This window comes from Scylla paramamosain, chromosome 39 (genome assembly GCF_035594125.1).
Source record: "Scylla paramamosain isolate STU-SP2022 chromosome 39, ASM3559412v1, whole genome shotgun sequence".
Taxonomy (NCBI): Eukaryota; Metazoa; Arthropoda; class Malacostraca; order Decapoda; family Portunidae; genus Scylla; species Scylla paramamosain.
This window is the reverse complement of record NC_087189.1, coordinates 2921748-2935000: the sequence shown is the minus strand read 5'-3', so window position 1 is coordinate 2935000 and position 13253 is coordinate 2921748. Positions and strand designations below refer to the sequence as shown.

The 13253-nt window shown below is 42.7% G+C and overlaps 2 protein-coding genes across 2 annotated transcripts in view; both read left to right on the top strand.

Moving 5' to 3' along the window:
• Positions 1-3811, top strand: part of LOC135092344 (facilitated trehalose transporter Tret1-2 homolog) — a 12721-nt gene extending 8910 nt beyond the window's left edge. Inside the window, exons 5-9 of the mRNA XM_063990808.1 lie at positions 1-91; positions 208-381; positions 697-831; positions 1383-1836; positions 2933-3811. The exon at positions 1-91 is cut by the window's left edge and continues 33 nt beyond it. Coding sequence (XP_063846878.1) covers positions 1-91; positions 208-381; positions 697-831; positions 1383-1836; positions 2933-3278 — 1200 coding nt within the window. The 3' untranslated portion in view covers positions 3279-3811. The remainder of the gene's footprint in view (positions 92-207; positions 382-696; positions 832-1382; positions 1837-2932) is intronic.
• Positions 3812-4052: 241 nt separating this feature from the next.
• LOC135092345 (platelet-activating factor acetylhydrolase IB subunit alpha2-like) lies at positions 4053-12764 on the top strand. The gene is made up of 5 exons (XM_063990809.1): positions 4053-4249; positions 5547-5753; positions 6073-6195; positions 6651-6752; positions 8004-12764. The coding sequence occupies exons 1-5, from the start codon at positions 4184-4186 to the stop codon at positions 8268-8270; spliced, it is 765 nt and encodes a 254-aa protein (XP_063846879.1). The 5' UTR covers positions 4053-4183; the 3' UTR covers positions 8271-12764.
• Positions 12765-13253: the final 489 nt, after the last annotated feature.

The window sequence follows — 13253 nt, the reverse complement described above, 5'->3', positions numbered from 1 at the left end:
GCACTGGCCGGCAGTCTGATGGCTGGACCGTTAGTGGACCGCTTTGGCCGACGGACCACAATGATACATCTCAACTGGCCCTTCTGCTTGTGTACGTCTGTATGTATGCGCGCGTGTGTGTGTATGTGTGTGTTCTTACTTAATATCCCATCTTTTAACATTAATTTCTCATATTTATCTTTACGCAGCCTCACATATTCTTTACAGCCTGGGCACTGATAGCATCTTCTGCGGGAGTGAGTGGAGTCCTCCTCGGGCGGGTGCTGGGAGGCATTTGTGTGGGACTGCAGGCTGTGGTGGGCTCGGTGCTCATGCCAGAGATGGTGCATGTTGACCTTCGTAACATCCTTGCTGCCTTCCCTGCATTGTTTGGGAACCTGGGTGAGTATTGAGTTGTTAGTGGTGTTTGAGAGAGGTCTGTCCTGCTCTGGTGAATTGTTGGGTTGGTCTGGAGTGGTCTGGTTCTTGTTGAGTGAAATGAGTGAATCTTTTACTTTCCTGATGGGTAAATGAGTGAGTTTTGCATTGACACAGGAAAGAAATATTTAAATGAGGTTGTTTCTGGTGTTTTGGCTGACTTGGAGGAGTAAATTTGTGGTTCTTGTTGAGTAAACTGAGTAAATCTTGTGCTTTCTCAATGTCCTGTAATGAAGCAAGTGTTTCCATTCCTTGTTTCTAATCATCCATCTTTTTCAGGCTTGCTGGTGAGTTTTGGTGCGGGTCAGCTGCTGTCGTGGCGTGGGCTGGCATGGCTCGGTGCTAGCTTGTCGCTGCTGCCCGTGCCTCTCCTCCTCCCTCTGCCTGAGACACCACACTACCTCACTCGCACAGGTCTGTTCCTCTTCTATACTGCTTCCCTCACAATGCAACCTGAATTTTCATAGACCTATGTAAACATATACATGAATACCTCCTTGCAAACACAACTTGGTCAATGTACTTAGTTATGTCATATCTTTGAGTTTTTCTGGAGTCTTCAAATAGCAAAAAACTGTTAAAGATTTCTCATCCTCCTATCCTCTGCTTCCCTCATAGTATAGGGCAGTGTATAGGCCATGCACTTTGTCGTGTCCTTCCTGGGTCTGTGAACGGTAAAAGGCTAAAGATAGGTGGGCGTATTTCACACAGGGAATGCCACATTTAGTTCTGATGTCTTCTTGCAGCTTCCCTTTCTTGCTACTGTTATGTTCTTGTCCTCTGCTTCCCGCACAACCAATGTATTGTGTGTTTATTTTCATTAAGTGTCCCTGTATCTCTGTTCATCATTTGTTTTTCTCCAATATCAAATCTCTGAGTCCTTCCTGAGTCCTCAAACAGTAAAACAAAGTAAAAATCCTATGGAGCGCCTACCTGGCCTTACACCTCCCTTTGGCACTGTGCAGGGCGTGTTGAGGCCTCTCTGAAGGCACTGCTTCAGATTAGAGGGTCGAAGGAAGCCGCCGAGAAGGAGCAGGGAGAGATAAACGAGAGTGTGAACAGCAGGTCGGCGCAGGAGGAGGTCACTATGAAGGAGCTGGCACATGCACCTAACTTCTGGCCTGTGGGTGTGGCTGTCGGTCTCATGGTGGCCCAGCAGACAACGGGAATCACGGCAGTTGTCTTCTTTGCCTCCACCATCCTGGAGGTGGGCGGCGAGGCACTGGCAGCCAAGGCTTCTGTGCTTCTGGGTGTCATCAACCTCCTGGGGAACGTCATTGGAATCTACTGCATTGGGACGTGCAAGAGGCGGGACTGTCTGCTGTGGTCCACGTATGGGGTGGTGACGTCCCTGCTGGTCCTGGCCACCTTCTTCTGGGCAAGGGAGGCTGGTGGGGCTGCTCTGGAGGTGGCTAACAGGTATATTGACCTTGATAAACTCCATGTTGGCTGGTTGAGTTACGAAGGGTTTGTCAGGATGGAAGATAAGAGAAAGTTTATGATAGTTTAGCTGGCAGCACAAAAAGACAAACAAATAGAAAGTTTATGAATGCTGCAGAACTGGCTAACTGATACATTGACATTAATAGACCTTGCTTGAGAGGAGAGAGGAATTAAGGTGAAAGAGAATGTGTATAACTGGTTTAGTTGTCAGTCTGTCAGTTAGCAGGGAAAAGGAACAGCAAAGAGAGTGTTTTATGAATGCTTTAGTTAACAGCCTGTCACGAAGGAGGAAGAGGAAGACCAAAGAGAAGGTTTATGAATGTTTTAGTTATCAGTCTATGAGTAAGGAGGGAGAGGAAGACCAAAGAGAAGATTTATTAATTACATCAGTCTGTCAGGAAGGAGGAAGAGGAAGACCAAAGAGAAGGTTTATCAATGCCGTAGGTTATCAGTCTATGAGGAAGGGGGAAGAGGAAGACCAAAGAGAAGGTTTATTAATGCTTTAGTTAACAGAAGGAGGAAGAGGAAGACCAAAGAGAAGATTTTATGAATGCTTTAGATATTGGTCTATGAGGGAGGAGGAAGAGAAAGGCCAAAGAGAAGGTTTATTAATGCTTTAGTTAAGGGTTCATCGGGAGGAGAGAAAGATGAAAGAGAAAGTTTATGAATGCTTTAGTTATCAGTGTCAATTAGCAGGGAAAAGGAAGACAAAATAGGTTTTTCTCAATGTTGCCCATTTTCATATTTATCAGTCTGCTGGTATACTTTTGCTTGGTGACTTATCAAAGGTGCATTTAATAAGGGGTGACAAAACCTTTAAGACATCACAAGACAGGTTTCTCCCACTCCCAGCCTGCATCACCCACAGGACATTGTATATGACAGATTAAGTTAAAGTAAATCAAAATAAATAGATAATCACAATAATTGATAAAATACAAAACAAAAAAGACCTACCTACAATGACAGAACCTCCTGCCAGACTGAAACAGATAAGTGTAAATCTGCCAAACTATCCCAGTCACTCCCAGCTTGCATTACCCTCCTCCTCCTCCTCTCCTTCCTCCCACAGCCTGTACCTGGTGCCTGTGGTGGCCCTGCTGACCTACATGGTGAGCTTTGCCCTGGGGTGGGGTCCTGTGCCCTGGGTGTTCCTGGGGGAGGGCATGCCGAGCCAGGTGAGGGGCAAGGCAGCAGCGTTGGTGGTCAGCGCCAACTGGGGATTTGCGTTCCTGGTGACAAAAACCTTTGGGTGGAGTCTGGCCAGCCTGGGTTCGGCCAATACCTTCCTGGGCTACGCGGTGATGACAGGTGCTGCCATCGTCCTCCTGCGCCCCAACATGCCAGAGACATTTAAGAAGTCCACCGCTGAGATGGATCGGCTGTACCTGGAGGAAGCAGCCAAGAAACACCAGTAGAAGCACAAATATTAGAGGAACCGCAGCAGCACTGGAAGTCAAAGGTTGAAATGGATAAATGAATGGTATAAATAATGGTATAAGGAAAGACCAGCCATGAAGCAGAAGAGAAAGTACACAGCAGCATTACAGAAGCAGCAGAGAAAGTACACAGCAGCATTACAGAAGCAGAAGTAGTAATTAAAGGCTGAAATGATAAGCTGCAACTGGAAAGAACAGTCAAGAAACAGCAATAAAAACAGGAAGATAGTGTTGCATTGGTAAAGAACATAAGATCATAAGAGCACAAGGGTTAGTACAAGAAGCCATCAGGCCTACATGTGGCAGTCCCTGTATGAGGTATGCCTGCCTATTTCCACCTAGCTGTCACCCTCATCTATACATTTGTCTGAGCTTCTTTCATCCTATGTTATTTTAAGTGCAGTACAATGTGTCAGGGCGTAATTGGGTCATGTTTTGTGTTAGTTTTAGTAATATATTATAGATATATTATATACTGTATTAATGTTTCTATAATAACAAGGGTAATAGAAGTTGTGTCATTAATACCCAAGGATTCTTTTTACATTCCTTGGTCTTCAGCCTCCAGATAGATAGATAGATAGACAGAGAAGGATATAAACATACACAAAAAAAATAATAAACAAAAACAAACTGACAAGTAAACACAAACAAACAAATAAAAAAAACACTCGAACCTAATAATGCACAACAATTTCTTCTCCCAGGCAAATCACCCAAAACATAAAAAAGAAAGAAACGAAGCACAAACACCGAAAAATAGGTTAAGCTCAAGATCAAGAGACGGTGTTGCCATATCGTTGTCACCTGCAAAAAGGGAAGGCGGCGGCTGGTTGGCGGTGTGTGTCTGTCTGTGTGTCTGTGTGTGGCTGTAGGGCGTCACCATGAACCCTGCTGCCGTGCCCACGCCCTTGGAAGACGTGCAGGGCGACGGGAGATGGCTGAGTATGGTGAGAGATGAGAGAGGGAGAGATTTATTTGCGTGTATATATGTCTGTGTGTGTCTGTGTCATGGTCTTTGTTATTGTTGTTGTCCTTGTTGTTTTTTTATTAATTTTATGGCATTTTCTCTCCCTAGACTGTATTTTCGTGAGATATTTTTCTTCTTCTGAATATTTAATTTCTTTTTGGACATTCAAATGCTTACTGGACATTTAAATACCTCCAGTGAATATTTAAATATCTCTACTGGATTAAATACCTCTGTTACACATTTAAATACTTTCTTGGGCGTTTAAGTGTCATTAACCTCTTTCTTTTGTCATTTTTTTTTTCTTTTTATCTAGCCAAATCTAACACCCATTTTATTTATTTATTTATTTTTTTTATTCATGTTGCAATAATAGAGGCGGGGTAAATCTTACCTATAGCATCTCCTTGTCGCCCCTTGCCCTTCTGTCGCCCCTCTCCACCCCAAACAAACTTGGGGACTGGTGGAAAGTGGATTTTTGGGTGGAGAAGGCAACAATGAGTGAAATTTGCTCTTCTAGAAAAGTCTAAGGAAAGTTTTTTTTTATTATTATTATTATTATTGGCTTGGGGTACAAATATGACTAAAATATGAGCTCCCAGACTTAACCTAGCCTAACAAAGGAGACCTGTGCTGTCTTCAACCCTTCATGACCTAATAAAGAGGGCACAGTTGATCCCTCCTTAGCTAACCTAGCCTATTGGGGTCTTTGCCCCCCTTGACCCCTCCCTGACCTGACCTTACTTAACCTGATGTTGGGGCTACATAGTTAATAATCTGTTCTTGGATTAACGCTGAACACAGTCTCACTAATCTAGGTAATTGCACATAATTCAAATAGGAGGAGTGGTGTGGAGTTGAAAAAAATTTTGTGGGTAATAAATGCAAAAGGTGTTTCAGATTAAAACTGCAACAGTATTATTATCATTATTTATTTATTTTTTATTATTTATTTATTTTTTAGGTGTTGCTATCATATCAGTATTATCATAATTTTGTTCATCATTCTTTTCCCCTCCTCCTCCTCCTCCTCCTCCTCCTCCTCCTCCTCCTCCTCCTCCTCCTCCTCCTCCTCCTCCTCCTCCTACTCCTCCTCCTCCTCCTCCTCCTCCTCCTCCTCCTCCTCCTCCACACTCCTAACACTGCATATTAACCAAGTATAACAATAATCAATAATAATGAAACCACTGCCACAGCCATTACTGCTACTTTTACCACCACCACCAATACTCTTAACACTTTACTATATAGTACTAACCTAACCTAACCTTTCACAGCACAACCGGTTTGTGAACCAGGCGCGGGAGATGGAACCAGACGTGGTGTTCGTTGGGGACTCCATCGTGGCGAACCTCCAGTGCACCGAAGTGTGGGAGAAGTGGTTCGCTCCAATGCACAGCCTCAATTTTGGCATCGGTGGCGACCAAACACAGCATGTCTTGTGGCGACTGAAAAACGGCGAGCTGGAATTTATTAAACCAAAGGTGAGAGAGAGAGAGAGAGAGAGAGGGGGGGGACCATATTCTGAACCTCTTCAGCACCACACCTCCACTACCAGTACATTCAAAAGGCTCTAGTTTCATGAGTTTTTAAGTGACGGAGGGAGAGGCAGAGAAACAGATAGAGCATCGTTTTCAAATCAGTGTTTTACCTTGATTTTTGAACAGGCTGCAATGGAAATTATAGTGATTTTCAAGGGTATTTTCATGATTCTAGTTAGTGGTAGTTTATCAGTCTTTAATGGCCATATTTCTGCCCTATACAAGAGTGGCTGGGGTTTGTAGCACAGCGGTGTCCTTGCAGGCAGTAGTAGTGCACGTGGGGACCAACAACCACCAGCACACTGCGGCGGAGGTGGCTGGCGGCATCATGGAAATATGCAGGACCATCCGGGAGAAGCAGCCACAAACTTATATTGTAGCCTTGGTGAGTGTGTGTGTGTGTGTGTGTGTGTTTGTAGGAGAAAAAGAAAGAGAGAGTCATTTGTTTTCTTCCTTTTCTTTCTTTGTGAGTGTGTGTGTGTATGTGTGTGTTTGTAGGAGAGAAAGAAAGAGAGTCATTTGTGTTCTTCCTTCTCTTTCTTTCTGAGTTTACGTTCTTTCTTTCCTTTCTTTACTGTTTCTCCTGTGTTTGAGTTTCTGATGTCCCATATTTGTTTATACATTGACAAATACTGTTTTTTAATGCTGAATTTCCATATTTGTCTATAGATTGACTTATATAGTATTGTGGATGAGTGTATGAGTGTGTGGTGGTTTGTCTGACCTTCCTGTATACAATTGCAAGCTTGGTATATTGATAGCTTGTCTTGTATTACCCTGTGTTGCCCTCCCTTGCCCTGCCATGCCCTGCCTTGCCCTAACACCCCTGTGGATCTGCAGACACTCCTGCCTCGAGGGGAGAAGCCGAACCGCCTCCGTGAAAAGAACAGTGAGATAAACGCTCTCATTAAGGAAACTCTGCGCTCCATTGAGATGTGTCAGGTGAGGCTGTGCTGTGCTGTGCTGTGCTGTGGGGAGAGTTCCTTGTCTTTTTACTGTGTCAGGGGAGACTGCTGTGCTGTGCTGTGCTGTGCTGTGCTGTGCTGTAGTGTGGGGAAGGTTCATTGTCTTTATACTGTGTCAGGGGAGGCTGTGCTGTGTGTTGTGGTGTGGGAAGAGCTCATTGTCTTTATACTGTGTCAGGGGAGGCTGTGCTGTGCTGTGCTGTGTTGTGTTGTGGGAAGAGCTCATTGTCTTATACTGTGTCAGGGGAGGCTGTGCTGTGTGCTGTGTTGTGGGGAAGGCTCATTTTCTTTATACTGTGTCAGGGGAGGCTGTGCTGTGCTGCGTGCTGTGGTGTGGGAAGAGCTCATTGTCTTTATACTGTGTCAGGGGAGGCTGTGCTGTGTGCTGTGGTGTGGGGAAGGTTCATTGTCTTTATACCGTGTCAGGGGAGACTGTGCTGTGTGCTGTGTGCTGTGTGCTGTGGTGTGGGAAGAGCTCATTTTCTTCATACTGTTTGCACACACTCTACATTAGTTTCTCCAGTGATATAATTTTTTTTAAGTGGTATAGGAGATATAACAAGGATGACAAACAAAATTCTCTGGTTCAGTAATTAGGATTGCACAAATAATAGATTCAAGCTTGATAAAGTTTGATTTAAAAGAAGAAATAGGAAGAAATTGGTTCTCAGTTAGAATGGTAGATGAATGGAATAGACTCAGTAGTGAGGTTGTTAGTGACAAGTCATTAGGGAGCTTTAAAAGATTAGACAAATTTATGGATGGGGATGACAGGTGAAAGAAGGCAGGCATGCTTCGTACAGGGACTGCCACGTGTCTGATATTCTCATGCCCTCACCTACCCTTCCTTCTCAACTGTTATATCATTATTAGGCACCTCTTTTTAGCATCAACACACCAATTAGAACATTATTACATACAGACACTCATTTTCTTCCCTTCACACTATCTTCCCTTCACAAGCATTACATCATCACACCTTCCTTTTAACATCAACGCCGATTAGAACATTATTACGTACAAACACTCATTATTTCACTATCTTCCCTTCACAAGCATTACATCATCACACTCCCTTTTAACATCAACACCAATTAGAACATTCTTCATTACATACATACGTACATACATACACTCTTTCACCAACACAGTATAGCATTCACTCACCCTTCCGTCCCCTTCTTTGGGCGACATCACCACCTGACACAATATTCGGTCCACCTCACAGGTAATCAACGTGGACCAGGACTTGGTACTCGGGGACGGCACCATTGACCACCGAGACATGTTTGACTACCTGCACCTCACGTCCCAGGGCTACCGGAGGGCGTTCGAACCTGTGTACCTCTTGCTTACTAATCTGCTTCACGAGGACGACCCACCAATACTTAACAACGCCTCCTCTGCCCTCCTCTCCCCATCCTCCTCACCCCTTCTCTCCCCATCAGGTGATAATGCGCCCCAGACTGACACCCCTGCCACGTGCGGGGAGTAGTTTAGGGCGCTGTCTTCCCTACTATCTCCTCCTCCTCCTCCCCCTCCTTCTCCTTCTGTGTTCTGTTTATCGTTATCGTCACTGGCAGCTTAATTCCATCTTTCTTCACTTGTGTCTTTGATTTTTTGTATTTTTTCTGTCGTCTTTTCATCTGCCTTGTCTAGTATTGATGTCTCTCATAGTCCTAAGCCATTTTTTATTTATTTATTATTATTATTTTTTATTTATTTATCTTATTTTTATTTTTACTTTTATCTCCTATTCAGTGTGAAGTTAATCTAAAGTTTTTGTTTTTGTTTTTTTATTTTTATGGGCTTATCGTCAGACTCGCATGTCAATGGTATTCCCTGATATGCCAGTGAAAGATGAACTGCTAGCCTGCTTACTGTGGGAATCTGTAGATGTTTTAGAATTCCTACTTCACTGTTTTGTTTTGTATTTATTGGTCGTCTCGCTCTGGGTCGTCCTTTCCCGAGTGTGTTTGTCTCGTGTTTCTGTTTTCCTGTAACGTTCGGCCTCCTTTCAGTTCTGTCCCAGCATTTCTGTCAAATATTTGTGTTTTTTTTTTGTCATCAATTCTGTGCGTCTCTTCAGTCTGACTCGTGCATCTTCTCAGAATATCCGGTATTTTTGTCTTGTTTTTTTTTTTTTTTTTTTTTTTTTTTTCTTTTTTTTTATTATTATGTAAAATATGTCAGTATCTTATTTTTGTCTTTCATCAACAATTTATGTGCATGTTTCTCTTTTTTTCTTTTTTTTTCTCTCATTTATAATTAATGCATCTTTTCACTTCAATTCTGGCATCTTTACAAAACATTAAGTATTCTTGTTTACCTATTTTAATGTAGTTTTTATTTCATTTTTTCTCCCCATACACCCTCTGCTGGCCCTTAACTGCCAAGATACCATGTCATTTTAGTTGCTCACTGCCATCAGCCAACCCTGCATTCCTCCACCAACCACTCCTTCACTCTTTTACTGTCATTGGACTGAGAGGCATACAGTATTAGCCCTCTTACTTGACTCTGGCCTGGCCTGATATGGTCGAGTTGCTGGTGTTAGTGGTTGGCATTGGTGGCTGTGGTGGTGCTGGTGGTGGTGGTGGTGGTGGATGAGTGCATTCCAAAAGAACCAAAGCTGCAGAACAGAGAGAAGTGTGTGTGGTGATTCTGTTCTTGTGATACTGAGAGGTGGTGAAGCTAATCTACTGTCATCTCAAGCTGGGGAAGCAGTGAAGGACTGTATTCTGAAACATTTCTGCTTGAAGCTTCATGGATTTTTAAGGGTGTTTTCATGGTTCTGGGGGACAAATTAACAAGAATTCTACTTTATAAAGAAGAAATACTTTCAAGAACTCTTGAGAAAGGTGCAGAATTCTCATTAAACTATCGCAACCACCAAAACTCCTTGAAATCCTCAATAACTTCCACTTGAGCTTTGTTAAACTACCACTATCCTTGTTAAACTATCTCAACACTTGAAAATAGTCATGGTGAGAGAGCAGAGCATTTCAGAATACAGGCCTTTTACTCACAGGCAATGAGTGAATGAGTGAGTGAGTATGAGAGGAAATATAGGAAAAAGCATGGCACTTTATTCACCAGCCATTTCAACTGTTACTTTCTTCACACTTAGAACATGGCAGTGGTTGAAATGGTAGAGAGGTAAACTGACTTTCCATCCCTTGTTTTGTCTCGTCATGCCATTCCTTTCATTTTCAAGAGGGTGGACTTTTCTACTTTATTTTGATCTAGGGAATGAGTTTTGTCTGTGTTCCTCCTCCTACATATCTGTGAGAATAATGTATTGGCCTGACTGTCTTAGGGTTCCTCATGGTTTCCTACTAACATGCATTTGGTACGCCAGTCGGTAGTTGATTTGTGATGGCATTGGCATAATAATTTGTGTGTGTTCATCTGTTTGTTCACTTTACTCTCACTACAGTACATCCATCTCTTGTTTATTTGAAGACCAGCCAGGTAATCATTTAGCAGAGAGGCTGTAGGGACGCATAGATACATGGCAGTCCTATTCTGTACTTTTCATACAAAATTAGCAGCTTTTTGTTTGAATATAATCAGCCAGGTATCCAAGTATAAGTTATTCTGCTATAGGGACACTTAGAAAAACACATGACTGCCTCAGACTGCGCTTTTCTGTATAAAAATGCGCAGGATTTTATTTCTTCTATGTGTGACTCTGGCCTATTTGGGTCAGGTTACAGGGCTTGTGATTTGGTAATGAACTGGAATGTTTTGTTGTGAGGGTAACGAAGGAGAGAGGAGTGTGGCTCAGACAATAGCTTATAAATACTGACAGAAGGAGAGATGAAAGCTATGATGCCTCTGAAATGTTTACAGTCACGGCTTGCTGCATCACTTAGTTTGCATCTGTGTTATTGCATTCAGGACAGCATCTACTGGGAGGCGTTTGGAGGGAGAGAGAAAGAGATGTGTGCTGTGTGCTGTGAGGTACTGATATATTCCTGCTTGTTTTGTGTAAGGCTTGAGTGGAAGCTGTGCTGTGAAGGGGAAAGTGAGGTATTTGAGAGATGCTGTGAGGTGGTGAAGGCTTGTGTGATGAGAGAGGAAGAGAATCTGCAGTGAAATGAGATGTTATGAGGTGAAGATGAGGTGAAATTTTGCTGCAGTGTGAGGTGGAAGAGAATCTGCAGTGAAATGAAATGTGAGGTGAAGATGAGGTGAAGTTTTGCTGTGATGAGGGGAAGAGAATCTGCAGTGAAATGAAATGTTGTGAGGTGAAGATGAGGTGAAATTTTGCTGCAGTGCGAGGTGGAAGAGAGTGCAGTGGAATGAAATGTGAGGTGAAGATGAGGTGAAATCTCTGCTTTCGTCACCAGCAACATGGCAAGAGTCCTTCGCTCGATGTAGTAATAGATGGTTTAGCACTGTCAAACCTCCATAGCATTTTTACTCTTTTACTTGCAATATTATGATATGTATGCATTGCACCTTAGTTATGATAAAGGGTCGAGTGCAACAGACCTGCTTAGCTTTGCGGAAACCCACCTGTAAAAACATTTAGTGAATTCATATCCAACTGCCTCGTTTGAAAAGTCGTTCATTTGTGAGGCACGTTTTGTGATGAGACCTGTGTGTGTGTGATCTCATGAATTAAAAGGCAAGAATTTAGTTTTACTGTGAGTGATGGTGAGGAATAAGTGATGATGGTGAGGCCTCTATATATGTTCCCTGGGTGAATGGTGAGCTGTCCCTTCACTGCCCCGTATTTGTGTGAGAGAAGAAGTTAGCTTGTATTCTTAAAAGCTTGGTTCTCTCATCTTGACTGCTTTCAACGGACCCAGAGATGATTGGTTAAATCCTCACGGTGCTTATTTTTCTATTACAATACTGATTTCATGAAAGCTCTCTTGAAAACTTAGTTAACTCATGAAAACTATTTTGTAAGGCCACAGAGATGATGAGTCAGGTTCTCATGATGTTTTCCCCTTTAAAGATACAGGATTCTTGCCAAACTCAAAATAGAATAATGAAAACACACTTGAGATCCACAATTGCAGCCTGTTGAACTATCATTGGTTTTGCTAATTGTTACTAGAATCATTAAAACATTCTTGAAACCTCCAATAAGTTCCGTTAGGGTTTGTTAAAGGTGTAGAATCACATTAATAAAAATACCCTTGAAATCACAAAAAAAAGGTGCAGAATTCTCATTAAACTATCTCGAGAACTACCAAAACTCCTTAAAATCCTCAATAACTTCCACTTGAGCATTGTTAAACTATCACTACCCTTGTTAAACTATCTCAACAATCAGAACAACAACTTGAAATTATCAGTAACTTCCAGTAGATCCCTGTTAAAACTATCACTACTTTCCTTAAGCTGTGTCAGGAATCAGAAAAAAAATAAATAAATAAAATCTCCAATCACTTCCACCAATGCTTGTCTTTGAGAGAGTCAAGATGAGATGACATAACATTCAGGAATACTTGCTGTTTGTGTTCCGTCAGTGTTACAAGGAGGCCTGGTGTGTTGTGCGTCTCCTGAGGGCGGGGACGGGTGGCAATACAGTGTTGTGTGGGCCTGGTGTATCTCAGCTTCCTTTCCTTTGTGTTTCTGGTCATCGCTGTGGGAACATTTCCGTACGATGTAATTATTACCATTATTACTATTATTATTATTATTGCGTACTATTACGTATTATTAAGTAATTTTTTTACTCCATTTCATACATACAGTATTTTTATTTTTACAGTCCTAGTATTTATTAGCACGTACATACATACATACAAACACACACAAGAGAGTCTGCAACATCGTGTTTCTGCTACATAATGTTATTTTAGCTTTAATATTCCAGTTAGCGTATGTTTGTGTTCACACCTCACACTGGGCGGGAGAGAGGAAGGCGGTGTGAGTGTGAGGGTGTGGGCACTGTGCTATCTACCCTGTTGCTAAGGCTCCAGTGCACCTCTGTGTTTCATCAATACATTATTAAGTTATTACACAACTGCTTATTTCATTCTCCCCGTACAGTGCCATCTTTATTGTTACTGGCAGTGTTATCCATGAGCTGTAGTCGTGAGTGGTCCCAGGCAGAGTTCCCTCACTGGGCAGACTTATGAAGTGCCAGTAGTGAGAGGTAGGCACACTTAAGAATTGTGAAATGTCTCCAGTAGGAGAAATGTGCCCTTTGAATGTGGAAGGTGTTCTCACATGTGAGAAGCACCCTTTGGATATAGGTGTGCTCAGTAAGAGGGAGGCACCCTTGGTGTATGAAGGGTATCCTTAGCAGGAGAGAGGCACCCTTGGTACGTGCAAGGTATCCTATACAGGAGAGAAGCGCCCTTGGTATGTGCAAGGTATTCTCTGCAGGAGAGAGGCGCCCCTGGTATGTGTAAGGTATCCTACACAGGAGAGGAGCGCCCTTGGTATGTGCAAGGTATTCTCTGCAGGAGAGAGGCATCCTTGGTGTGTGTAAGGTATCCTCAGCAGGAGA

What these genes read in the sequence shown, in the direction of transcription:
- LOC135092345 (XM_063990809.1), top strand. Translation starts at nt 4,184, where the DNA reads ATGAACCCTGCTGCCGTGCCCACGCCCTTGGAAGACGTGCAGGGCGAC. An exon ending in ACGGGAGATGGCTGAGTATG is followed by an intron (nt 4,250 to 5,546) that starts GTGAGAGATGAG and finishes AACCTTTCACAG; the next exon opens with CACAACCGGTTTGTGAACCA. An exon ending in AAACTTATATTGTAGCCTTG is followed by an intron (nt 6,196 to 6,650) that starts GTGAGTGTGTGT and finishes GTGGATCTGCAG; the next exon opens with ACACTCCTGCCTCGAGGGGA.